The sequence below is a fragment of the Emydura macquarii genome, unplaced genomic scaffold (genome assembly GCF_026122565.2).
Source record: "Emydura macquarii macquarii isolate MOO-44397 ecotype Brisbane River unplaced genomic scaffold, CSIRO-AGI_Emac_v2 contig_295, whole genome shotgun sequence".
In the NCBI taxonomy this organism is placed as follows: domain Eukaryota; kingdom Metazoa; phylum Chordata; order Testudines; family Chelidae; genus Emydura; species Emydura macquarii.
Genome location: NW_027130432.1, coordinates 14,669,608 through 14,694,576, shown reverse-complemented (window position 1 = coordinate 14,694,576; position 24,969 = coordinate 14,669,608). Strand labels below are relative to the sequence as shown.

Here is a 24,969-nt window from a genome sequence, read left to right as displayed (position 1 = left end):
GGCCAATGCTGATGGGCGACCGCAACACCGCCTAGGTGACCCAGCACGTGCTACCTTAGAGCCTTTTTCTTCCTGGGTGCTGGACACAATGCCCCAGCGTGGTGCTGGGGGGCAGCGTTCTTCTGCAGGTGCAGCCTTGAGATGGGTTGTGTAGCCAAACCTCTGAGCAGGGGTGGTCATTAAAGATCTCAGCACCTTTAGCAGGAGTTGAGGGTGAGCCTTGATCCGCAGCCTAGCACTGGGATTCAGCCCCCCTAGAGTGCGCTATAGAGCAGTAAAAACTCCCTTCAGCATGCCCTGTCTAGGGTCTAACGGCACTTGGCAAGGTCCGGTCAGCGTTAGTACCCACTTGACAGCAGAGGAAACAGGCATAGGTGGGAATAGAACCAGATCTCATCCCTCCCTGGCCTGTGCCACCTCCCTAAGTGAAATGAGTCTGTTTTCCCCTCCCCTATTGCTGGTGCAGAGGTGGCCCCATTTCCATGGTGGGTGAGCCTGCCGAGCGTGGGGAGGTCTCTTTGGCCTGAAAGGGGCCGGTTCAGTCCTAGTGCGCGTTATTCCCACCATGGGCCCGTCTGTCTGTTTATTTGCCTGCTAGTTATGTAGGTGAAAAGCAGTGACCGGAATCAAAGACACTATACAGAAGTTGGCTGGTGCCACGCTGCCTGTTTGCCAGGGGATTCCCAGGGCTCCTTGCTCGTGGGCAGAAGTGCATTCCTTCCCACACATTTCCCTCATCATGAGTGCCTCCAGTTAATGGCCTGTTTACAACTCATTTCCCCTCATTCTACTGCCTCCGACCCTGACGGATCTGGTCCCCAAGCTGCTGGCACTGGTTCAGAGACCGATTCGAGGAGGAGTCCTGGGCCTGCTTTGACGGTTGGCCATATGACTTCCATCCTTGCATGTACCCACGGCCTCGTGGTCCCCGTAGTTAATATTGTGCACTAACACGTGTACTGTTGTCCTGGATGAGGGGAATGTGTGGGAAGGAAGGCACTTTCTGCCTCAGGTTCGCCATGTCCCAGAGGGGGCCCCTTCATAGTGACTGGGGTTAGTGGGCACATAAGAAGAGGTGAGAGGGAGAGAAATGGAAGCGGCCTGAGCTTGGCCTGGAATATGTGCAGAATAGTGGGGGTCCCAGGGTCCCTGCAGGCTGGTTTCCAGCCCCTGCCCCTCGGCTGGGCCCGTTTCTGAGCTGGAGCAGGGCCGGCCGGGCCGGGCGCATTGGCAGTGGCGCGGGTTAATGCCGCGGAGACGAATGCAGGCGGCCGGTCACCTGCAAGCAGTGGCGCGCGGGACGTCCGGAGCAAGAACCGCGGGGCGCGTAATGTCGCGTGCGCTGCTTCTTGTCGCCAAGCTACGGCGCGCGAGGTGCCTCCCTTCTCTCTGGCGGGGCGAGCAGCAGGGAGCCAGCGGCCGATGCGCCGCGCAAGAGCCGCGCGCTGCTGGTTCAGCCACGGCCCGAGCGGGGAACGCGCCACTTGGCGCAAGCTTTAATTCCCCGCCCTGGAGCGATTGCAAAGCAACCGCCTGAGTTCCGGGAACCGAAGTGCGCCGGCCAGCCAGAGCCAGCTGCAGGGAGGGAGGCGCGGCCGAGCCAAGCCGCCTGCCCCGCCCCCTTCCGAGTCCGCTCCTAGCTGAGCCGCTGCTGCGCCCAGCGCGAGACGCCCCTGCCCGCGCACGAGGCGGCCGCGCAGCAGGTGAGTGGAGCTGCAGCCGCACCTGGCGGGTTGGGAGGGGGCGTGAAGGGGGGTCCCGGCCAACTGGGGATGGGGGGGGCTGTGCGGGGGGTGTTCCAGCCATCTGAGGGGGCTCTGCCTGCTCCACTGAAGACTCCGGTAAATGCTCCCTCTGTGACAGCTGTTGCCAGGCGTCTTCGCCGCCCTGCACCTTCGCCTTGTCCAGCTACTTCTGGGCCCCGATCCAGCGTTCCTGGCACCCCCTGCAGTGTCCGGGCTGGATTCCGCTCTCCCGTTCATCCGCGCGAGCCCCTGCAAGCCAGAACTGCAGGGAGGGAGTCTGTCTTGACGACAGGCACTGGAAAATTCCTCTTGGTGAGGTGTCTTTAAAAAGTGCATAAAGCGAGGGCAGGCGTGGGGGGCGTGTTGGGCTTTGTGCAGAGAGGAACCGCTGCCTTGCAAAGCTTAGATGCCTCCTGCTGGGTCTTGGGCAGCTCAGGGCTTAATTTGTAATGAAAGAGGTGCCGGGGCTCAAGCAATTTTTTGCATTCATAACTGATGCAGCAAACCCAGAGATGCCAGGGCTATGAACTGCCAAACCTAGAGTGGCAGGGGCTCAGCCCTGGCACAGATTAAGCACTGGTTAGCTCTGCACCTTGGTATCTACCCTGTCATCGCTGTAACAGCCCGAGGGTTACGTTCACCCTCGGAGGCCAGGCGGCTAGTGCTGTGTGGCTGGTAGCTCTTGTGGTGCGTGCTCTTGTGGGGTTGGCTGTCTAGACAGATGCAGAATCTTTGCAAAAACAGCCCCCCTTTCTCCTTTTCTCTCTGGTTGTACCTGTGTGAGTCTGCTGGGCATGCTGCTGGGAAGAGATTTAAGACTGAACCTCTTCCAGGAATTCTTCATAATAGAGCAGATTGGACAGCGGTAGGGACTCCTCAGCAGATGTGGATTTGGAGAATAACTCTAAATCCTGTATCCAGCCTTTACCCCAAAACTTTTCCATCTGCCTCTGTTCCCCTCCCCTTCTCACTGTCTGGGTTTGAATCCCACCCTGATCCTCAATTAGCAAATGGATTGAGAAATCACCCTCCCCTGCTGGCTGCCTAGCAGCCATGGCTGTGGTGCCTTTGATGGCAGGTGTGTCTGAGCCGCCAGCTGGGGGCAGCCTTTCGCAGGGACTAATTATTTATAATTATCATGACACATGCCTAAAGGGCACCTGTCATCGAAAATGTCCTTCTGGCTTTTAGCAGCACATCCGCCCTCCCCAAGTTAAAAAGCAGTTGTAGACAAACCGTGACTGTCCAAGCCAGGTCTGGGGACTAGAAATCGCAAACATCAATGGCCAAACCACAGCTCTCCACTCAGTGAGCTAAACAAGCCAGTGCAACTGGACAGAGCTCCCCATGTAGGGCCCAAAATACTGCCCCCGTCAGCAGCTCTAGGAGAGCCTCCTTTTGAGCGAGCCAGTACAGGCCTGGATGACCTGAGGTAATTAATCCGTATGTAGTTTAAAGATTAACATTGGCCTTTGTGCAGACCTGGTCCATTCATTCTTTCCAGCAGCCCTCTTTCACTTGCATCTGTCTGCAGATTCCTTGAGGCCAACTGGGAGAGGGGTAAGAGGAGCACAGGTTTTATAGGGTCTGATGTCTACATAGCAGCGTGCCAAAGGGTGGCATGTGAGGTCTCTACCGCCCACCAGGTACGGATGACATGTAAGGAGTTGTGTGTCTACACTGAAAACTATGCTCTTAAGGTATGTGAGTTAAGACAGGTCACCTGAAGGGAATAAACAGGTTCTGTTCAGGCAGGGAGTACGAGACGCTTATCTCCCTGGCTGACCATTGTGACACAGGGCTTACAATGTAAAGCTATTTGCATACGGAGCCAGTGGCTTTCTTGCAAAATCGACAAGAGATCACCAAATCTACAGGAAAGAGCACGCTGCAGGCAGGTGGCCCGTTCAGGGCTAAGATCAAAGAATGAGTCTGGTGTGTCAGGAAAATGCAGGGAGACTCCCGAGTGGACAAGCTGCCAGCAGACTTGTCTTATGAATGTACTGTTGCAGCTGGTCTGGTTGTTAGAAAGAGAGAGACTGGGAGAAAGACTTTGGGTGAGAAATCCTTTTATGAGACAGGAGTGTCTTGGTAGTTAAGACTAGGCTTTAGAAGATGTGTTATGATTTCGCTGTAGATGTAACCCGTTGTTTCTAATACTTTTTACCTCCTTGCTATTACTCAAATCTCTGTTATGTAAACAGATTCTGGTTTTCACTATGAACTAATCTGAGCGGTGTCCATGTTAGGTGGAGCTGTGGTCTCGGGTGTTGTGAGTCAGTTGGTGTCACTGTTTCTTTTGGAACAGCGAGCCTGGTGATGCTGCCAGTCCAGTGGAGCAGGGGCTGGACACTCAGAGGGCACTGGGGCTGGGAGTCCCTATCGCTAACCTGCAGAATGACAGTGGAGCCTGTGTGGCCTGAGAGGCGAGAGCTTGTGCTGCACCAGATTGGCAGAGTCAGGGAACTGACCCCTGTCAGGCACAGGCAAGGCTTTCTCATGTGAAGGGGCTGCACAATTCTGGGTACTCTGGCCACTTTGTCTGTCTGTGCTTCAGGTCCCCTCTGTTACCTCTGGGATAATAGCCCTGCCCTGCCCTGCCCTGCCCGCCAGGGGCATCTGAGGGTAAACACACTGGGGATAGAGAGGTGCTCAGGTATTTAGATGCCTAATTCCCATTGATTTCAATAGGTGCCTAAATCCCTTCAAGGAGCCATGCCTGGGGTCTTGTGGAAAGCATGGGCCATTAGGACGTGTGCAGCTGCGGGGGAAGGGGGGAGGGCACGCTTGGGACTAATGACATAACTTAGCACCTCGGTTCACCAATGCGGATGCAGCCAAGGCTGTTTGCTAGATTTATTGCAGCTTGATTATGATTTTATCATAGGCTTTTTTTTCTAAAAAGCACCCTATGTACCCACTCCATTATTGTGTAAATCCTTATTAATCCCCCACCCCCATCCCTGCCCACAAAGGAGCCGCCCAATACTCGGGCAGCAGGAGCTGAAATTTCCTCATGCTGACACCCTGGTGGTAAATGTTTAACCTCAGTTACAGCCAGCTTTCCCTTCCTCACCCCTGGTGTTATTTGTGCTAAGACTTTCTCTGTTAGTTGGAACCGAGTGCCCTAACGTGGAGTACAGTAATGCTAGCGGCTAGGAATGTGGCTTTACATTCCCAGCACTGGTACAGGTTAAACATAATTTAGCTGTGCGATAATCAGTAACTCTTATTGCTGTGGCATTTAAGGACCAAAGGACCAGGCGGAACTTGGCAGACTAGTTAAAAGTAGGAATTCACACACTGAGTTAGAGGACGAGGATGGGTTTTAGGGGCGTGACGAGGTCTTTGAGAACTCCTCCTTTGACCTTGGCAATCTCGGGCTCTTCTCACTCTCAGCAGAGCAGCGAGTTAGCAGTATGCTTGCCGTCTGATCCAGCCTTGCTGTCTCTCACCGCAGGACAGCCAGAGTCCTGTGACACCTGTGGCTGTCTCATTGCAGGGTCACCCTCTCCTCTTTGTCTCGCCTGAAATGACCAGGAACTAACTGCTGCAGCAAACTAAAACCAACACCAGGATTGTGGAGCCAGCTGTTTGATATCTGGCCAGGAAAGTGAAAAGCGGTAAACTGGAACTGGTGGCAATGTGCTCATTTATCCTGGGTATTGCTTCCAGCTCTCTGTCTCCGAGAGGGCCTTAGAAAAGCGAACGCGTTCGGTGCCAGCTGACTCCAGGGCAGATTAATATAAACCATGCAGGGTAATGTGTGTTAGTGGTGGAAGTCACATCTCAGGGGAGGAGGAAGGCAGACGTTACAGTGGGGTGAGGGAAGGTTTCTTGATTTAATTTACCCTGTGAGTTGCTTTATCTGCTGGCACGCCAGTCATCTTAGACACCCCTCGCCCAGGCACCGACAGGTAACGTCCGCCACTTTAGACATTACCACTGCATTCTCCCTAGAATCAAATTCAGCTAGAATCAAATTCAGCTCCTTGCAGCTAGAAAGACCAAGGGTGGGAATAGGCCCCCTAGCCGATAATTCTGGCCCTTTTCTTTTCCAGTCCAGGGTTTGCTGGAGGACACCTCTCTCTCTTGCACACCCTGAGCTGTTGCTCAATGGCCGCAGAGGAAGGAAGCTGGTGGTTGTGGTTATTTCAGGTTGTCCCAGGGGATCTCCCTACACTTTGTTGGTTTTGATGGGGGAGCAGGCCGGTTTGGGGCTGTCTGGGAAGGTGTTTCATTTTGGAGTGAGTTCCTAAGTGACAGCAGCTTGGCAAACGGTGTGGGAGGAGCCGGAGGACGTGGACACTTTCCTGCCAGGGGTCACTGCCAAATCCCTTTTGTCTTCAGACACTGGAGAAGGTGGGGTGGCTCTGAGTGCTACTGGCATGCGCAGAATAAATATTAATGAATCCTCTCTAAAGGGGAACCTGAGCCCAGCTCTGGCCATGATGACCCATGGTCAAACAGTGCCCCTCCCTGAAGGCAGTGTGTGGTGTGACACCTGCAGAGGCTGGCCTGGACTCGTCTCACTAAGACTCAGGGCTAGATCCTCCGCTGGTGCCCATTTCCAGCTCAGTCCTTTTGGCAATGAGAGTGAGCAGGGCTGGTCCCCAGGAGGCAGAGTCTGGGGCTGAGGTGGATGCTGATTGTTGAGTGTTATTTCACCCAAGAGAGCTCCTGCTGTCTGTTTAAAACCAGTTCTGCAGCTTGGAATTTGTGTCTGTGTTGGGGTCACCCACCCGGCGCCCTGGCCTGGAGGGGAATGGGAATGGGGCACGGGCAGTTCAGCTGATGGAGACGATGGAGTGCCTTATTGGGCACTCCGCTTCCTGCGTGTAACACCGGACGCAGCTGTGCAGGCCTTGTGCTGGTGAGCGCTCACGGTGCCCTCGCCACTGGGGGGAGCCGATCCCAGGAGGGGGAGCTCGCTAAGAGGAGCCTGGGAACCCACAGCCGGGACGGGAGGGCACTGCGCCGTGCTGTGCAGCTCATCTGAGCTGCTTTTCAAGACTGCCTTCTCTTTACCTCGTTTCGCCCCCCAGCTCTAGCTGCTTTTCCTCTTGCCAGTGCAAGTTACACTCCCCCTCCCAGCACACTGAATAGATGCTGGTTACTCTGCCTGGCCACTTGTGCCGCTAAATACACCCCTGCTGTATTTGACCTCCACCCCGCGGGCAGGACTCCATTCTGACCAGCACCAAGGTGGCCATGTCCAAGGAAGATGGTCTGGCCATGAGTGAATCTAAAATTAGGGCCCAGACCCGCAGCTCAGTAAATTAGCGGAGTCCCAATGACATCCATGCGGATTTTGAGGTAACGTATAAATGGCGCTGACGATTGTGGGTGGATTTATAGTCAGGGGTCCTAGTGCTCCGTGATCCTGTGACCCTGGATTGTGTTGTGGAATCCGCCCCATGCCAAGGATGGTGATCCAGCTCCCTGGGCCTGATCTACGCACAGATTTAGACAGAGTTAACGGAGCACGTGCTTGAGTTCAGCCTACGCTAGTGAGCAGCCCCTTCCCCAAATGGGAGTGAAGGCCCAGGTCACACACCTGCCAGAGAGTCCTCGCAGAATAAGCACCTTGCCTTCGAAGCTGGTGGAGTCAAGCAGGGGCAATGGTGGTATGGAGACAAGGCTCCAGTGTCTTTCCTAGAGGGTCAGATCTTGGATGCCCAGCGGCGCTGGCAGTTACAGAAACAAACTGTGTCTGCAGCTGCTTCCCTGGTGCCTCCTGCCACAATTGGGACTGGTCCTGCTTTGAGCAGGGGGTTGGACTAGATACCTCCTGAGCTCCTTTCCAACCCTCATCGTCTGGGATTCTATGATTGCTATAATAGCTGCACTATGGAATCAAGGCATGTGCGCAGAGCACCTTCTCGTCAGAGCTTTAATGGAGGGTTCCTCTGCCCCCCACTTTCCCCAGCCAGGCCATCTCCCCTTATCCTTCTTTGCTGGAGGCTGTTATGGGTATTGGAGCACTTGAGTGCTTGGTGCGGGGAGAGCAGAAAAATCGAGTCCCATCCCAACAATGCAGCATCCCTTCACCCCAGCTCAGTGAGACATTCCCTGTCTCTCACTAGGGAGAAAAGCCTCAAGTGCCCCTTGTGTGCCAAAAACTGTCACAGTCTCCCATGCCCTGTGGTGCCAAGCCCCAGCTGCCTCATGCCGCAGCTTCCTCCCCAATCACGGCTGCAGCGCAATTGTGCGGTGCCAGCACCAACATCTGCAGTGCATGGAAACATTGGGGACAGTGGAGAACAACCTGAATTGCAGAACGATCACAGGCGTTATGGGACAGGTGGTCTTAGTCATCTTCCTGACTGGCGCATGCTGGCAGTGTGGCCTAATGGATAGGGGCCTGGGCTGGGACCTGCCAGGAGACCTACCTTCTATTCCTAGCTCTGTATTGGCCCGTTGGGTGACCTTGGGCAAGTCACAGCCCTGTGCCTCAGTTTCTCCACTTGTGCAGTGGGGATAAGGACACTGACGACCTTTGTATAGTGCTCCTGAGATCTGCATATGAGAATCACTAGATATGAGCAAGGGATTATTCTTTTTGTTGTTGTTTATTTCAGTAGGAAGATCTGCCTGACCGAATTCCCCTGGATCTGCACAGTCTGACATGAGGTAGCTGGGTGTAACCACAACGAGCCATTCTAGACCACTCTCCCAAGCCAGACAGTAGCTGTGAGTCTCTTGCTGTGTTTACAAGCTTTATTAATGGAAATAAAACTTAAAGACCAGTGAAAGAAAGTGATGGGCAGTAAAATGAAGCCAGAGCTGAGATGGGCACCAGCCTGACTGCAGTGTATGAGTGTGTTTAAAGTTTACCAAACTCCATAACCATTTGATTCATCCAGAGCAGAACCGAGGAATCCTGAGATTGTGACCAAGGGGCAGCTTCCTTTTCCTGGCCTGGGAAGACAATCTGTTTCTAAGCAGGGACCCTTAGTCCAGAGCCGTGGCCAGTCAGTCTGGTTATTGTGTACCGCCTGGTGTTTCTGTCTGTCAGGGAGTTATTGACAGTGCCTCTGTTATTGTTACAATGCTCTGTCTTGACGGCAGGCTCTTGGGGCACTCGGCAGGGATCAGGCCCCCTGGTGCTAGGTGCTGTCTATACACAGAACAAGGAGATGGCTCCTGCCCAGCAGACGATCTAAGTAGGAGAGAACAGGGGAGCCTGTGGTGAAATCCAACTGCTGTTAGAAGGGAGATTTGAACCCATGCGTCCATAGGGGACGGTGACTTGCAGGCAGCACTTAAGGGCATCTCTGTGCTGCAGTGTTAGCTCCAGGTGTAGCTCGACTCCTGTCCACACACAGATAACTCTATGTCCAGCTAAGGGGTGCTTTAAACTCAAGCTAGCCCTCCTGTCGGGAGTGGGTCGAAGCTGACGGTGGTGGGGACGTGGCTCCTCTGTGCTGTGAAGACCCTGTGTGCAAGGCACGTGTTCCTTCGTGGTGGGGCCACTCTCACCGGAGCCCAGCTAACTGGAGAGGAGTTGACTCAAGGGCAGATCCCTCAGGCTCAGTCTGCAGCGGGGCCAGACCCTCCGGCCACTCGGCCATCCTGCCAGGCTGCATCCTGAATTCGTCACGTCAATGACTTTAAGCGAGGCTGGGATTTCCAAAGGGAGCCAATGTCAGTTAGAAACCTGCATATTCCTAAAACCCACTGACTCTTCCACATGCAGCCAAGTCTTGGCCCTACTCTGGTGGAGAGTAAAACTGCTTTCCCGCTCTGTCTGCAGTTCCCCAGGCAGGGATAACAACGGGCAATTTATGTATTCACTTTTCCCTCTCCGCTCACCACTCCATGTGTTCTCACCACAGTCACAGATCAAGGCCCCGATCTTGCACCTGTGACCAGACCCGTCAAAGGCAACAGGGCTGCTTGTGTTTAAAGTTCAGCTTGGAGCTAAGTATTTGCAGGATTAGGGCCAGAGCCTCGATGTCAGGGGCAAAAATTGTTTGATCAAACAAATGGGTACCGCTACTGTATGGCGTCTCTGCAGTGGACCCAGCTCTGGGTGTGGGGTGGCCACTGAGGACAGCCAGCCCACAGCAGAGCTCCCTGTGGTTTATTAGCGCGTGGCTGAGTTGAGAGCTCATCTGCCTTGCCTTGGCACTTGCCAATACTCCGAGTCGCTCTACCCCAGCTCAGTGCGCTGGCTTCTCCGCTAACGTTCCTTCCATTGGCTTTACCATTACAGAGCCCAGCTTCAGATGCAGGCGGGGCAGAGGGAGGATAACACCAGCACCGCCCCCACATGCAGCCGCTGGGATCCGCAGCTTCCAGTCTTCCACTCTAGACCCCACGCACAGCAGGGCTGGGTTGTTCCTTCCTCTTGGCACGTTGCGATGGGAGCACGTTGGCAGCAAACCCGCCTGTTACCCTAGAAAGGAGGGGAGAGAGCCCCTTGCCCAGGGAAGGAATCGGCCCCCCAGGGCTGCAGTGAGCCTGCAGCATTGTGCCGGGACACCTGCTGGTCTCTCTCCATTGAGTCGCTGGCAGAGGAGCTGGAAATAGATTCCTGGCACATGGGAGGCTGTTCCCACTGACGCAGCCATTGCCATGTAGGGCAGATTGTCCACTGCTCACTGCCCTGACACACTTTCAGCATGCAGTGGGGCTACGTGCCCCTCCTCTGTGAGTATGACGGGGCACTTGCTCTCCTGCCACATGCAGGGTAGGGGAAGGGGGGGACGTGTCCATGGCCCTGTTCTGACTCTGAGAGCACTGAGACTGATATCCTCACAAAGCACTGGGCCAAGCCCCTTTCCCCAGGCAGCCCCTGTCTGCACCAGCCCATTCCTGCTGCTCCCGTTGGCCGGCGCACTTAGACCTGCTGTGAGCCAGGGGCTGCCCCAGAGATGGCTCCATGTGGAGGGCCAGGACTGGACTGGCCAGAGGGCCCACCCGGGGATGCAAGGGAGGAAGCTTCTCATTGGGGTGGGAGGGGGACTCTGGATAACTGCATGGAGCTGAAGTCCCAGCGCTGACCCGTGGACCCAGCGGGTGGGAACCAACGCTCTGTTCAGGGATGCAATCAGGTTCCTAGCATGGCCTGGGGGGAATGTTCTCTGCTCTCCCTTTCGTTCAAATGACACCGAGCTGTGGTGGAAAGGCCAGTCCTCTCACCCTGCCTGGGAAGTTCTCCCCACCCCATGCTGATGCTTCAAAATGCCAATGGATTTCCCTTGTCCACGTCCCTTCCTTCTGCTCTCATGAGCACTGCTCTGCAGCATCAGCCGCTTCCTCTTGGCCCAAAGCGTGGGATGGGAACCGGCTAGTGCGGTGCTGGAGCATGGCCTTACACATCTCGTTTCCCCTCCTGGGGGGTTGATGAATTTGCAGATTTCGTGGCTCTCCTGAGGCTGGATGCTGCAATGCAGAAGGAATGCCGGATCATAGAGGCTCTCCAGAGCAAGCTGACATATCAACAACGGCTCCAGTATATGGTAATTCTCTCCCTCTAGGCTCACGCTACGTTATGGGTCGATTTGCGTCTCCCTTTCCACAGGCCCAGACCTGCATCTCTGGCAGTGCTGCAGCCTCTGTCTGTCTGCCCATATCATGTTGAATGCTTAGGGGGGCTGTACAATTGGAACCATCTCCTGTTCCATTCCCTTTCAGCTTCTCAGGGGCCAAGGTTTTCCAAACAAGCAGCCCGACGTTAACCTGCTGAATTCCCATTTTGGCTGCCAGTTAGGAGCCCTGGTTTTCTAAAGTGCTGAGCCCGCAGCTGTTCCCACTGACATGGGCCCTGCCTAGCGAGGTCTCTCCTGGGGCTGGGTTAATTTCCAAGCCCTGATTTAGGTGCACAGCCAGGCACCCAAGTGCAAACTATTTGGCTCTCATTTTCAAACATCCGAGAGGGTGCTGCAGCCCCCAGGGAGGGCAAACTGGTGTTGAACTGACTGGTGCATATGTGCAACACTGCCTTCTGATGGGCAGTGTCTGAACTGCCCAGCTGTGTGTCACAGGCCCTAGAATGCAGGCAGCTCCTGATGATTCTCCTTTAGCTCAAGTGGTCGAGACTTTGACTTTCGGAGCAGGAATGTGCAGCATAGTGACAGTGTCACGGCGCTAGGGGGCCACGCATCTGTTCCTGATGTTACAACCCAAATTAGTTTTCAGTATTTGTTTACCAACGAGGAAACACGACCCAGGTGCCCGGCAGAGTACACAGTTCCCCATCAAGGCAGGGGAAAGGGACGGGAGTGTTTGCTGATATGGGGCACTGCCCAAGAGGATCTGGGAAGACAGAATCTTTTAGTTTGCTTCTAGGGTTTTATTTTTCTTGCCTTTGCAGAAACATTATTTCCCCATCAACTACACTATGAATGTTCAGTTTGAAGAGGTTCTCAGGACTGCCAACATCACAAGGCTGGTAAGGTGGCCAGTGTTCACTTTCCAAAGCTGGCCTTTCCATCCTCACGCTGTTTCCTGTCCCGGTGTCCCAGCTCACTGGGAACAGCTCTGCTGTAACCTCCGTGCTCTTTCTCTGATCAGCTGCTCCCTTAGTTCAATTGGCAGAGACCTGGTTTGTTGGCCTCAAGGGCCATGCTTTCTAGATCATCCTTACCGGCCCGTGGCTTGTTAGAAATCTCTCATCACCACCTCTGGGCTGGCAGACGTACCGCCAGTGTCAGGAAAATCTGTGGAGCCCCAGCAAGTGCCAGAAGTGGATGCACCTGACACTTGGTCTGGGCCTTAGGGCTTTTCATCCAGGACATTTCAGCAATCATCCCTTACCATGCACTGGAGCCGTTGCTATACCTGGGCCCAAGTAGGAATTGAACAGCCATTTATCGGCGCAAACTTCCAGGGTGCTGTGATTTGGGCTCGGTTCTTCCCAGTTGACAGCTAGGGAGAAGCTGCAGAGGTTAGATACTGGGTTGATAGGTTCCTTGTAAAACCCAGAGATGGAGGAGGAATCAAGCTTTCCCTAAGGCTGGGGGGGTGTTGGGATCTGGATCTGAATTTGCTAAAGTCCAGGGGGAGTCAGGATCTGGGGGCATCTGTCAAGTCTGGGTCCAGCTTTCCCAGGGGTTAAGGGTGGTCCGATACAGAGTGAGCTGGCAAGCAGGGCCCCTTGAATCTGGGTAGTGCAGAGATGAAGGCAAGTGCCAGCCAGGGTGCTGGCTGAGGAGACGCTCTTGGAGGCTGCAGTGGGGAAGGAAAGCAGCCAGGATCAGGGGCTGGGCGTGGGGTGTCAGGTGCTCTCCTGGGGACCCTCAGGGGCCCAGGACAGCAGTCCGTTAGGATGCTTCCCAAGAGGGTGGCTGTGCTTGACCCTTGTCCCCTCGTCCCTCCTGCTCCCAGCGGGATCAGAATGTCGACGAACCATCCCTGCGCTACCTGTGGCTCCACGTAAACTCCCAGGTGCTGCTGAAGATCTGGGCCATGCTGCTGGAGAAGCACCCATCCTGGGAGTACATGCGGGATCTCTGCCACCTCTTGGAGTTGCTGGTTGAGGAGTATGAGAACTACAGCCAGGTGGGGAAATTCCTGGGACCCCAGCACCAGCCGTCCCTAGCAGGCACACACTGCCCCCCCTTCGCCCCCTTTGGGTTCGATTCCTGTGTCTCACATAGTGCAGAACAAATAACCACCCTGGGGCCAGACGCCAGGGTGAAGTGAAGTGAAGGGGGAACGGGCATACCCCGGTAAGCAGCCTCAGTGTGGACAAGCTGCCCTGGGGTGACCCTTGCTATAACAGGGCAGTGTGGAAAGGGGGCATGCCCATGGGGTGGGGCGGGTCCGTGCAGCAGCCCGAGGGGCAGGACGCAGCTGCTCTCTCTCCAGCCCTGCTATGGGCCACAAGCAACTGTTGCTCTCTCACTGGACTTGCTGCTGCTGCCCTGAAGATAGGGTGACTGGACAGCAAGTGTGAGAAATCAGGATCGGTGTGAGGGGGTAATAGGCGCCTCTGTAAGACAAAGCCCCGACTATAACATTGGGACATCTGGTCACCCTGCCGGAAGGTCGCTCGCTCGCTCGCTCTCACTGCCCTCTCACTGCACAGCTGGCTGGTTTGCTGATTTGGCAATGCACTGCCTATGCCTGTCGGGGGAGAAGAAACTGCTGCAAAGATACAGGTTGCTGTGGAGGGGTGGGGGTTCCAGCACACCTTTCTTGAGGACACAGCCAGCTGTGAGCAGATGCCTTACAGCTGGTGCATTGGTGGTTCAGTGGTAGAATTCTCGCCTGCCACGCGGGAGGCCCGGGTTCGATTCCCGGCCAATGCAGGAGCATCTTATTTTCTTTGCCTTCTCTTTTGAAGCTTTGTTGAATAGTAATTGGGGGCGGAGGCAGATCTTTTAAAATAAAAGTACTTCTGTAGGGATATTTGTTACAAGAGTTGTAAGGGCTGCTGGCACCACGTGCTGTTATCCAGTAACTTGGAGCTGTTCCATCATAGGCTGTGAGCCTAGGAGAGCATAGAGCTTTGGGCTTTTTTAGCCCCTAAAGAAAGCCAGGTTCTGTCCTCAGTGGCACCGCTGGTTCTTCTTATTAATCGTCAGTGTGCTACTCTGGTTCTGTGGCCTTCAGCTAAATGAAAGCCCCGAGCCCTTGTCATTAAAAATCCCGGGGTTTTCCCAGGGAATTATTCCTGACCAAATTCCACTTTTTCTCTTGCCAAAATTCCTGCTACACTTTCCGACTTTGTCTGTTTTAGAAAATATTCCCCCCAATTCCTATCCCTGGTCTGGGTCCAAACACGGTGCTGCTGTTACGAGTTATTTTACAAGAGTGCCCCAATCAGGGCTGGGCCCATGGGGCTGGGCACTGTATAATCTGAAAATAAAAACCTGTCTCTGCTGCAAAGAGCTGCCAAGCTGTACAGAAATCAGATTTGTCTGCATGGGCTGGGGCTTGAGCCCTGCCTGCAGCGTGGCAGAGGCTAGTTCGCCCACTAGCAAGAGCTCAGTATACTCTTTGTGCACCCCAGCAAGCTCTTGAATGAGATGTGGCTCAGGAGATGAATTCTGTGTGTGCTACTACAGAGGTGTGGGTTTGATTCCCAGCTGCCACAAGTGATGTTTTGTTACTGCCGGACGGACAAAGATACAAGCATTGTCTCTGCATTCGGGAAAGTCTTGGTTGTCACCCACCCTCCAGAAGAGCTGGCTTGCCAAAAGAAACGGTGCCGCCCCCACCTGTTCTCTTAGCACCTGGCAGCTGTAGCCCCTTGAACAATGATCCTGTCGGAGCCACAGTGTGGGGAGAACTGGGAGCGGGTCTGTACTGAGGACCAGCTAAGGCAGGGCCCTTCCCTGTAGCAGCCTTCCCTGTGAGTCAGCACTGAGCTAATACCTCAGCCTAGTGCTCAGGGGCCAGGTGCTGGCTGTTGGGAGTGGGGAAACCAGGGTGCTGACCACTTACACTCATTAAGGATCCCACAGCCTGTTTCACAAGTGTAGGGGTGGGAACCTCAGTGTCCTGGCTAAATTCCAGTGTGGGTAGCTGCCTCCTGCTGCCTGGGATTTCCTCCTGCAGATTCAGTGGGTTTAGGTACTGTTTTCCTGTGGCAATGCTGCCCTTGTAGCTGCGTTCCGCTACAGAGGTGGCTTCACATTAGTGCTGGGTGAAGTGGTTTGTAACTTTGGGATTCTCCTGCATGATAGTCAAGCAGTTGGTGGCATCAGTCCTGGCATAGTGACAGGCCCTCCACACTGCTCCACGATGTGTGAACTGTGCCCAGTCATCGCAATGCATCAATGACTCTGAAGCCTAATGATGTCACTCGTGTCAGTGCTAATCTCACAGCTCTTGTGGGCTGAGCACCCTAGTTTAGACAAGAATGTAATTGTCCTTATTTCCTTTGGATGTGTGTCTGCAAAGATGAGACGTGTGGAGGATGCCTCTCTTATGAGGATGTCATAATTCAGTAAGCTGTATCCAATTCACTACTGCTGTGGTATAAAAATTCTCTCCCAGCACCTGTGCTAAGCTACGGGTTTGAGTCTGTTTGTTGTTTAAATGGCTTTTATGGGAGAGTTTGAGGCTTTTAATAGACATTCCAATCCTGCAGGGCTCTATGTGCAAATCAGGAGCCAGCTTTTGAACTGTCCAGGGATCAAACGTGCATCTCGGGTAGGGTAGGCACAAATTGGATCACTGAGCCACCAAGGCAGCCTCTGGGTTGTGTCTGTACTATCTTCCCTGCGTATACCCCTGGCCTGATTCTGACTGTCACCTAGTGATGGGTGCAGGGGTTCCTCTCTGAGGTGGGAAAGGGGATGTGCAAGCACTAGCACTTGGTGGCCAAAGCCATTCATGCACAGAAGAAACGACCGAGCCATGCCCTTAAAGGTGATCTGTAAGTGCAGACAGGGTGTCTCATGCTCTCCTTCTCCTCTCTCTCCGGAAATGCTGGGGTCTCGTTCACGATGGGGTGTTCTTACCATGGGAGAATGTCAGCTGTGGGGGTCCGTGGGGGCTTTGGCTAAGAACCGGCAGCTCTTTCACCCTATACCGAAGGGGCTGGGCACTGAATGATTAACAGGGCCAGCTGCTTACCCAAGTGAAATACATGTGACTGAAACAGACCCAGCCAATGAACATGAGCCAGGAGAAGGGGAAACCACAGCCTGTGACATAGTCTGTGGTGGAAGCACTGTCCTGCTTTCACTGACCTGGTGTCTCTGATAAGCTACCCCTCCCAATTCCCCAGTCACTCAGAATGCCTGCTCAGCAGAAAACCCTGCATTTCAGAGTGTTGAGCTGTCCTGCAGTGACTCAAGTGTGTGAGTACAAACCTCAGGGCACAACCCCCACGTAATTGACTATGAGTTTTGTACTTAGAGATCACCAACCAAGCATCAAGTGTAAACTCCTCTGGCACGGTAACACCCGAATCGTGGAACCACAGACAGTCCCCTTGGGTACTCCGATCTGTCTTGCCACCTGGGTAAGCTGGCCTTTGTGATAGATGGTCCCTAACACCAAAGATCACATAATTTTCAGATTACTTTCCCAGGTCAGTTGCATTTTAGATGTCACACCAAAGACAGTGCTTGTAGCCTACCTATAATAACCCATCTAGAGATTTATTATATAGGAAAAGAAAATAAGTTATTTACAAAGTTAAAGCAGGTAAACATAGATGCATGCAAATGAGTTCCAATCTTAAGTTTCAAAAAGTAATAGAAGCTTCTATGTAAGATGCATATATCCTTTAGTGCTACCCCAGGCCAAACACTGAGGATGTTTTGCTTCTGTTTAGTAATCCTTGCTCCTCTAAGTCCAAGCAACATAAAGGCACAGTTCCTCCTTGTGAGGGGTTTTTATTCCCCTCCCCCCTTTCTTGGGAGAGGGGAAATGGGGGTGCTGACCACTTGTGCTCATTAAAGATCTCACAGCTCATTTCATAAGCATAGGGGTGGGAACCTCAGTGTCCTGGCTAGACTGCAGCAGGGGTGACTGCTTCCAGCTGCCCCGGCTTTCCTCTTTCCTTTCCAGTGCGGCAGGTGAGAATTCTCCCACAAACGCTCCTGCTGGGCACCCTTTAGCTGTTGTTTTCCCCATCCACATCCCTGGTCTGTTTTGGACTCTATCATCCAGTGGTCGATTCATCGTTCCCTCTCTTCAGGTTTGTCTAGATGAGGAGCAGAGACTGAGGTTAAACCAGGGGAAGCTAGAACGCCAGCTTACCCCAAACGCCAAAACTAGAAAACCCCAGGAGGCCCAGGGGCTCCACAGTCACTGAGGGTAGCACCCCTTGTTCCGTGCCATTGAGGTGTACGATGTAGGCTTGGGACATCACTTTAAAGGTGATTTCTAAGGAGAGACCTATCAACTGATGTGTTCTCTTTATTGTGTGTCTGTGGAGAAGGACTAAGAAAGGATTCTCTTGCCTTAGAAGTATTATGAATCTTGGGTTGAGTCCTCTAGTTCTGTAGGAGGCTTGACAGCTTTCTTAGCCCTAAACTGAAAGGGTATAATGGTCCCTACATCCATGTTTGTGAAGCAGACGGAGGGGACGCTCAGGAGGTCGTAATTCATGAACGACATGCCCAGTCACTTCTGATGGGGTAGAAAAATGCCCTCGACACCTGAGCTAAGATAGCAAACATGAGGCAAAGCACAGGGTGCCTGCCTGGAGCTGCATGTAGACGTGGACAAAGAGAAGCTGAAAACAAGGAGTTTGAAACAGGCTGATTAAGAATCACTTCTCACTCCCTCAAACTTCAAATGTGGTAGAAAAAATCAGTCAGTCCTGACCCAAAGTCCTGCTGTTCTGGCTAGTCTGTCTGGGTGGGTGTTGGTTTTAGCGGCTGAGGATTGCAATGAAAGCTCCAGGCCTGTTGTTCAGGCGAGTTTCTAGATTTCTTTGCCAACGTCCGACTCAGTGCGAGGTGACTTTGGAACAATGAGGTGCCATGGCGGAGAGTTGAAGCAATGCTGCTGGCTTGTATGGCTCACACACCAAAGTGCATCTGAAAGCGTCGGTTCACAGCTGGAGTGTTTTCTGCTGCTGTATCAGGTTGTGATTAGATTAGGGCCTGGTCTACGTCACTTGGGGGTGTGTGTGTGTGATGTTTTATCCCTGGTGTGGATGCCTTTCGCCAGCATAGCCCCCCTCTCCAGACAGGAATAATCCATGCTCTGTAAACACCATTGTACCCATAGCTACGCTGGGCATTGTACTGATTTGACTATGATAGTACAGTGAAAGTGGTACAACAGGGTGGTATAGACAGCTGCTCGGGCAGGGTGGTCTAACCTTTCCAGTGCCGTGGGCTGAGTGCGTAGTTGTGTGGCATCACCATGGGCAATGTACAGAAACAAAATGGCGTCCTTCACACAGCGTGACCTCGCACGTGTGGGGCGTGTGAGGTCATGCTGTTTAGAGGACGCTGTTTTGTAGGGTGGACAGAATGGTCCCGAGGTTGGGGTGTGGTCCTCCAGGGCTGTCTCAGTTGAGTAAGCTGAGTCGAGCCAACCTAAATGACTGTCTGCACATGGAGTTACTCTGCAACAACTGCTCCACTTTCAACTGCCACCCTGCCTCATTCCAGAAAACCTTCCCCATGGAGCCGTGTCCTGACTTGTTTGGAAACTCTGCGTAGCACCAGTGCAGGTTAACACGGCTCACCCGATTCTAGCCCAGGCTCCCTCCAAGGCCTTAGTTCAGTCAGTTTAACACGCGCTAACGTGCACTAGCGCGGCCTTGACACAAGCTGGGGAAGGTGCTGATAAGATGGAACTGAGTGACTCCATCCAACATTGCACATTTCAATCCTGCTCCGGCTTTGGGAGCTGCCCAGTCCAGCACCGTGAGGGAGGAAGTGTTTGGAGAGTTGGGCAGCAGGAGAGGCGTCGGGAGGTGTCTAGGGTGCAGGGAGCAGGCCGCTTACTCCACTGTGTGTGTGTTTTCTCTGCAGGGGAATGTGTACTCAATTGTTCGTGATGTAGTAGAGCGGATTCTTACCGCTGATGCAGGGAGCAGCTGGAAGGCCGTGAGCCCCAAAGCCCTGCTGGACAACTGTTTCAAGGTCATGAGGATGCTGTATAGCCAACCGTGTGAGTAGAGATCCCTCCAGAGACAGCATAGAGAGAGGGATGAGCTTAGCTAGAGCTGAGCCAGCACCCAGTTCATGGGGTTGCTATCTGGGGGAGGTGAGGAGTGCTCACTCCACAGAGGAAATCCCAGCCTGCAGACCACTCTGGTGTTGATCCCAGGCCAGGGCAGTGAAGGTCAGCAGGGGGGCTGTGAACGCACCAGGAGAACAGATCTGCTGGGTGCAAAGGGCCCTTTGCAGAGTGTAACTGCTGCCCACCCCTCATGTTCTCTGTCCCGTGAGCTGGGCACAGAGACGTGGGAGAATGGGTCCAGCCCAGGCATTCTGAGCAGCTGGTAACCTGCATGAAGGGCTACTCAGCTAACCTGTTGGCTGTGTTAGTGATGGATGCCTCGCCTCTCTCCTGCCTCAGGTGAATAGGATTCTGCCTCCGATCAGGAAAGGGGTGTGGCCATTTCCTCCCTCTCCCCATGCCCTCTGCACTGCTTTGGCACGTGGTCTCTGTGGTCTTGCTGCCCATCTACTTGTGCTCCACAATCCTAGCTTCCGTGTTGCGTTGTGCCTGCCATCTCCCCAAAGCCCAGAGGAAGCCAGTGAGCTATGAAGCATCTTCTAAGGTGCCCAGCAGTCGAATCTGTGCCTTGCTCTCCCAGGGAAGAATGAGAGCAAAGGGTGAGGACGGGGAGTGCAGAGGAGTGGATTTTCTCTACCGGTGCCACATGACAAGCTCAGGAAATCTTCCTGGCCCTGGGAATCAAGGGAAGGTAGTGGCTTCTCCTGCAATGAGCAGGATATGTCTCTCTAGCTCTTTTGGTGCGGTTATGTGCTGCACGCACTAGAATAGATACCTGAGAGCCAGCTCCACGGCAAAATTGGAGACTTGTCTCACTTTTAAGCCTGCCCCAGCAAAGGATTTTCTCATCCGTGTGGGGCACAAGGATTGTGAGAGAGAGGTCGTGAGATGGTCTGTCCTGGAACGTGTTGGCCTCAGCACGTGTCTAACCTGAGTCAGAAATGCTGGCCGTATCCCACCCCGGGCCGCACAGCTGGTGCACGGCGCACCCTGCAGAGAAGAGCTGTTGGAGGGGGATGCTGACCATCCAGTGGATACTCCCTGGAAACTGCTCTGACTGGGTTGGCAGCTTTGTGTCAGGGATGTTCCAACTGTGACCCATCCATGCCTAGGGCGGCCACCTGAAAATGCTGAGGTCAGGGCAGGCTGCAAAAGGAGAGCAGATTCTCCCAGCACTGGTGGGTGACACTGAAATCAGACTTCCCAACCAGCCACAAACAGTGCTTCTGATTCCCCACGCTGGTTATCAAGAAGCTAAAACAAAAATATACACAGCCCCCTTTACTGCATTTCAGTCTCTGGCTCCCAATCAGCCACTAGATCCAGTAAAGAGATCAGTTATTTAAAACTCTCTGCTCTTTACCGAAAAGGTTCTCCTGACCCCAAAAGGTCAGCCACATTAGTTTGGATCTTACCCAAAATACCACACTGCCAGCCAATCCTTTAGTAACTGAAACTAAAGGTTTATTATAAAAGGAAAGAAACAATATATAAGAGAAATATTAAATGATTAAAGCAATCACATATATTTCCAGTAGAAATGTGGAGTTTGCAGGCTTGTATAGTCCCTCTGGTATACATCCAGTACCTGGATAGGTCTCAGTCTTTTGTTTCACCACTTCAGTTGTAAATGAGTAGTTGATCCAGAAGTAGGTGAAGACTAACAACTGAAGACTGAAGAGAAGGCTAGTGACTGAAGACAAAATGGATGTGGTGCAGCTGCCTTTTATGTCCCTTGGCCTTTGCCATGCTGCTTGTGGAAATTTACAGAAATAAGATGGAGTCCGGGGTCCCATGAGTAAGTCCTGGTGACTCATAAGGGGCAGCCCCTGGGTTCTCTCCCCGGGCCCATTGTATCTGTGAGTTTCCTTAATGAGCCATTAAGCAGCTTATTGCTGCTGCCATCCTGTCTGGGGAGTCGCCCAGAAACACAGCACAAGTTGAACTACAGATACATCAAACATATCCATAACTTCCAATACAAATATGACACATGCACATAAACAATATCCTCATCCTTAGCAAACTATAACCTTTCTAACGGTACCTGACATGGCCTATCCATATGAATTATTGTAATTTTGAAATATTGATGTTAAATAGTATCAGAAATGGTCCCCCTAATCCAGCCAGTGTCACACCAATCACTGAATGTTTAACACAAAGCCACCATAGCTAGAATGTCCTGCTCAGCCTGGCCTCACCTGGGGACCAAGGAGGAAAGGCCTTGGCCCCATCCTTTGGAAAGAAGGATCAGGCCACGGAGCCTTGGACCCCGTGTATGAGGGAGCCACCCACAGTGACACTTTCCATCCCACCCCAGTGCTGGTGCACGTGAGCACAGAGCCAGAGGATCTAAGAGGGCGATCTGCCTTCGGACTCTTCCTAGAGTGTGTTCTGTTGTGGTTCCCCCTCCTGAGTGAGCTGATGGGCAAGGGAGCCAGGCACCTGCAGAATGTGTTAATGAGCCATTGCCCGTTGAACTAACCCTATTTCTAAAATTCCTGGTGCCCATCACCATTGTCACCCAGCACCTTGGAGCTCGAGACCAGACCCTGGGGCAGCCTTGTCCGTTCATTCACTGGCTCCAACGTAGGGCTAGGACACCCAGACACATGTCTCCCTTTGAGCTGCGCCTCCCTGCCCTGTTGGAAGACGTTCTCTCCTCCTGTTTTCAGTGCTGCCAACTCTTGTGGTTTGATCGTGAATCTTATGACATTTGCTGGGTTTTTTAAAGCTCCAAGCCCTGGAATCACCACGTAAAGGCACCTTCTCAGCTTGCATTAAAAAAAAAGCTGGTTTGTAGCTCTCCTGGTTGCAGCTGTGTCCCTAAAGGTTCAAATGCCAATAAATGCAATAAATAGCAAATGAACCCAACTCTAAATGCATCGAGTTTACAGTCTCCTGATCCTGGGCGGCCTGGAAACCCCTTAATTGGCGTGTGTCTTCTCTCCTGCCTGCTGGGAGACTTGGGGGCTGTCTCTCTTGTGGTGCACAGGCCACATGCTGGGACTGAATGGCTGAGAGGTGTTTGTGTGCAGACCAAGCAGCAAGGGGTGCCTTTGTCCTCCTCCATCACACAGCTGATTTGTGTCCAGAAGGTGAACTGCTTTTCAAAGAGAAATCTGTGGATGAAGGAGGACTGGGCTGTGTTTGCTCCAGCCAACTTTGTAGCTGTATTTCTTCACCAATGGGAGCAACAGTGGAACCTACATTGTTGACGGGGCAGGGCGTTTTGCACTTTCTGCTGTCTAACTTGACCAAGAAAATGGCTGGAGGACACTGTGGTGGAAACGCCCAAGTTGTCTCTGTATTGCAGCTTTCACCATAGGTACTGGTGGAAAATGACATCAGCATTTACCTGCTGAGTCAAGGCTGGAGAGAGGAAGGAGAGTTTGCCACACTGATGCACAGCTGGGGGGGCGGAGGGAGAACATATGGGGAGTTGGCCATAGCAGCTTTGGGTCTGATGGAAACAGTGATGCCCAGGGTTAGCCTGGCCCATGAAGGTGGCAAATGGCAGATCACCACTGCTGAACCACAACTGCTGAGAGCTTCCTGGCATTCTGTGCTGTCGACTGCCCTATAACTGGTTCACTGGCATGTGCTGAAGCATCAGATGGCCTGAGAGTTGAGCATGTTTCACAGACATGTAGCGAGAATTTCACCATCACAAACTGGAATTGTGTTTGAACCAGATGTGGCAGCTGCCTCCCTCTATATGATTGTTGTTTTAGTGGAGAGGCAGCCTGGTTGGGTGTGGTGACAGGGAAGTGAGATGACAGCCATGGAAGGGACTGATCACAGGTGCTGTGGCTCACATGGCGAGGCCAGGGCCTGCCTGTTAACAAGTGACCTCATTTTGGAGCCATCAGCTTTTAGGTGCCCAATTGGGGCTCCTTTGAAGGAGCCAGATGTTCATGAAGTGCTGGCCACCCCCCTTCTCCCTGAAAATCAGATTTCTTTAAGGCATTTCCATCTGGTCCCCAAAGTGTGTGTCACCCCACGCTAGTCATGTGTGAAACTTGACGCCTTGACTTCTAGTTTCACTCCCAAATCCAGGAATGAGTCTCACACAGCCCCAGTCTTACCATGAAGCCACACTGGCGCTCACACTGCTCGTGGAGAAGCGAACGGGCTCAACAATGCTTTGCTGTGGATGGGGCTGGGCAGGGGAATTTTTCAAGTTGTTTCTGAACATAAAGAATAAAATGCAGCCAGTTGCCAAAGAATTACGCAGCAATACCTGGTTCTGGAGAGCGGCTGGATCTGAAATGATGGCTTTGTTTGAAAGACTCACAATGGCCTCCTCTGAATCTATATGAAGTGCTAGACAACCCCTGCTGCTGGACAATCAGAGCACCTTACAATCGGTAATGTATTTATCTGCCCCTCCCCACCATCAGGCAGGGCAAGAGGGAAACTGAGGCACAGGGAGACTAAGGCACTTACACCAGGTCACACAGGGAGTCTGTGGCAAAGCGGGGAATTAGACTCAGGTCTCTGGTATGAGAAGCGAGCACCCAGACCACTAGGCCATCCTGGAATGACCATGTAGCCTGACTTGGCTGCCAGAGTGCCAGTGTTTATTACCTAGGTGATCTCTCCCTGGGCTGTGACTCCCAGTGGTCACACCTTCTTACATTCTCTTGTTAAGGGCTTTCCCTGTCCTCTTCCCCTTAGCGCCCTCGCCTCCTGCTTTTCAACATGTAAATTCCACCTCTTAGGCGTCCTTCCTCCCATTTCCTAAGGGTGTCACCACTTTACACATCACCTCTGAATGCAGCCTTAAGAATCAAATTCAAGTAGGACTGGGCTGGGAAGTCCTTTTGGACTCTTGAGGTTTTCACGGGTTTAATTGATTCCCAATTAACTCAAGGTAATTTGCACCTTGGTGAAGGCAAGTCTGTACATGCCCTTCCAAGATACGAATGTTTGTGGTTCACTGCAGGGATGCACCTAGCACAAACTACATCTTTATAGCTTGGAGCAAATGTGGGGACAGCCTTCAAACTGGCCTTGAGAAAGGTGTGAACGGCTTCAAGTTAACTGGGAATCATTTAACTGAAGGTAAAAAGGCTCTAGTGAAGACAAACATCCCCAGCCCTCAAGTAGTCATTGGGTTGGGTTGCACAGAGGCAGGAAGCTGGGGGGAGGCGGGGTATTCTATCATCCTGGCATATGTCCCCTACTTGTTGATCTTTCAGGTGGAAGTAGCTCTCCAGTTTTTTTGAAGGTTCCGGTTCAGGGTTCAGGTTTGGGTTCTGGATTCAGGGTTGGGTTCTGACTAGCGGTTCAGGGTTCAGGATCCAGTTAAGGATTCGGGGTTCTGGATTAGGGGTTCTGGATTAGGGGTTCAGGGTCAGTGTTTGCTTTGCGGTTAAGTGTTCAGATTTGTGTTTCTTAATTCTCTATTTATATATTCATTATTTATTCATTTATTAATGATTAATTAATTGTTATTTATTTATTTATTATTCATTATTTATTCATTCATTATTAATTGTCATTGATTATTATTTATTTATTTATTATTGTTTATTTATTTACTTATTTGTTTATTTATTTACCAATTAATTCATCAATTTCTTATTTCTTATTTATTTTATTA

The 24,969-nt window shown here is 52.6% G+C and overlaps 1 protein-coding gene and 1 non-coding gene across 3 annotated transcripts; both read left to right on the top strand.

Annotated features, from left to right (window-relative positions):
- Window positions 1-1,092: 1,092 nt before the first annotated feature.
- On the top strand, window positions 1,093-24,969 carry IL34 (interleukin 34). Of its 2 annotated transcripts, none has more exons than XM_067553205.1 (8): window positions 1,093-1,703; window positions 8,330-8,438; window positions 9,964-10,400; window positions 11,109-11,212; window positions 12,067-12,144; window positions 13,080-13,253; window positions 19,148-19,286; window positions 19,698-24,969. In XM_067553205.1, the coding sequence occupies exons 3-8, from the start codon at window positions 10,373-10,375 to the stop codon at window positions 19,703-19,705; spliced, it is 531 nt and encodes a 176-aa protein (XP_067409306.1). In that variant the 5' UTR covers window positions 1,093-1,703; window positions 8,330-8,438; window positions 9,964-10,372; the 3' UTR covers window positions 19,706-24,969. The 2 variants fall into 2 exon arrangements, with proteins under 2 accessions (XP_067409306.1, XP_067409314.1); XM_067553213.1 differs by having other exon boundaries at window positions 8,327-8,438.
- TRNAG-GCC (transfer RNA glycine (anticodon GCC)) lies at window positions 13,935-14,005 on the top strand. Its single transcript has one exon. It is a non-coding gene; the product is annotated as a tRNA-Gly (tRNA).

Excerpts from the sequence above, each read along its gene's own strand:
- IL34 (XM_067553205.1), top strand. The coding sequence starts at position 10,373 with ATGCAGTGGGGCTACGTGCCCCTCCTCT. Across the intron at positions 10,401-11,108 it reads GGGCTACGTGCCCCTCCTCT|ATTTCGTGGCTCTCCTGAGG; the intron begins GTGAGTATGACG and ends ATGAATTTGCAG. Across the intron at positions 13,254-19,147 it reads AGTATGAGAACTACAGCCAG|GGGAATGTGTACTCAATTGT; the intron begins GTGGGGAAATTC and ends TTTTCTCTGCAG.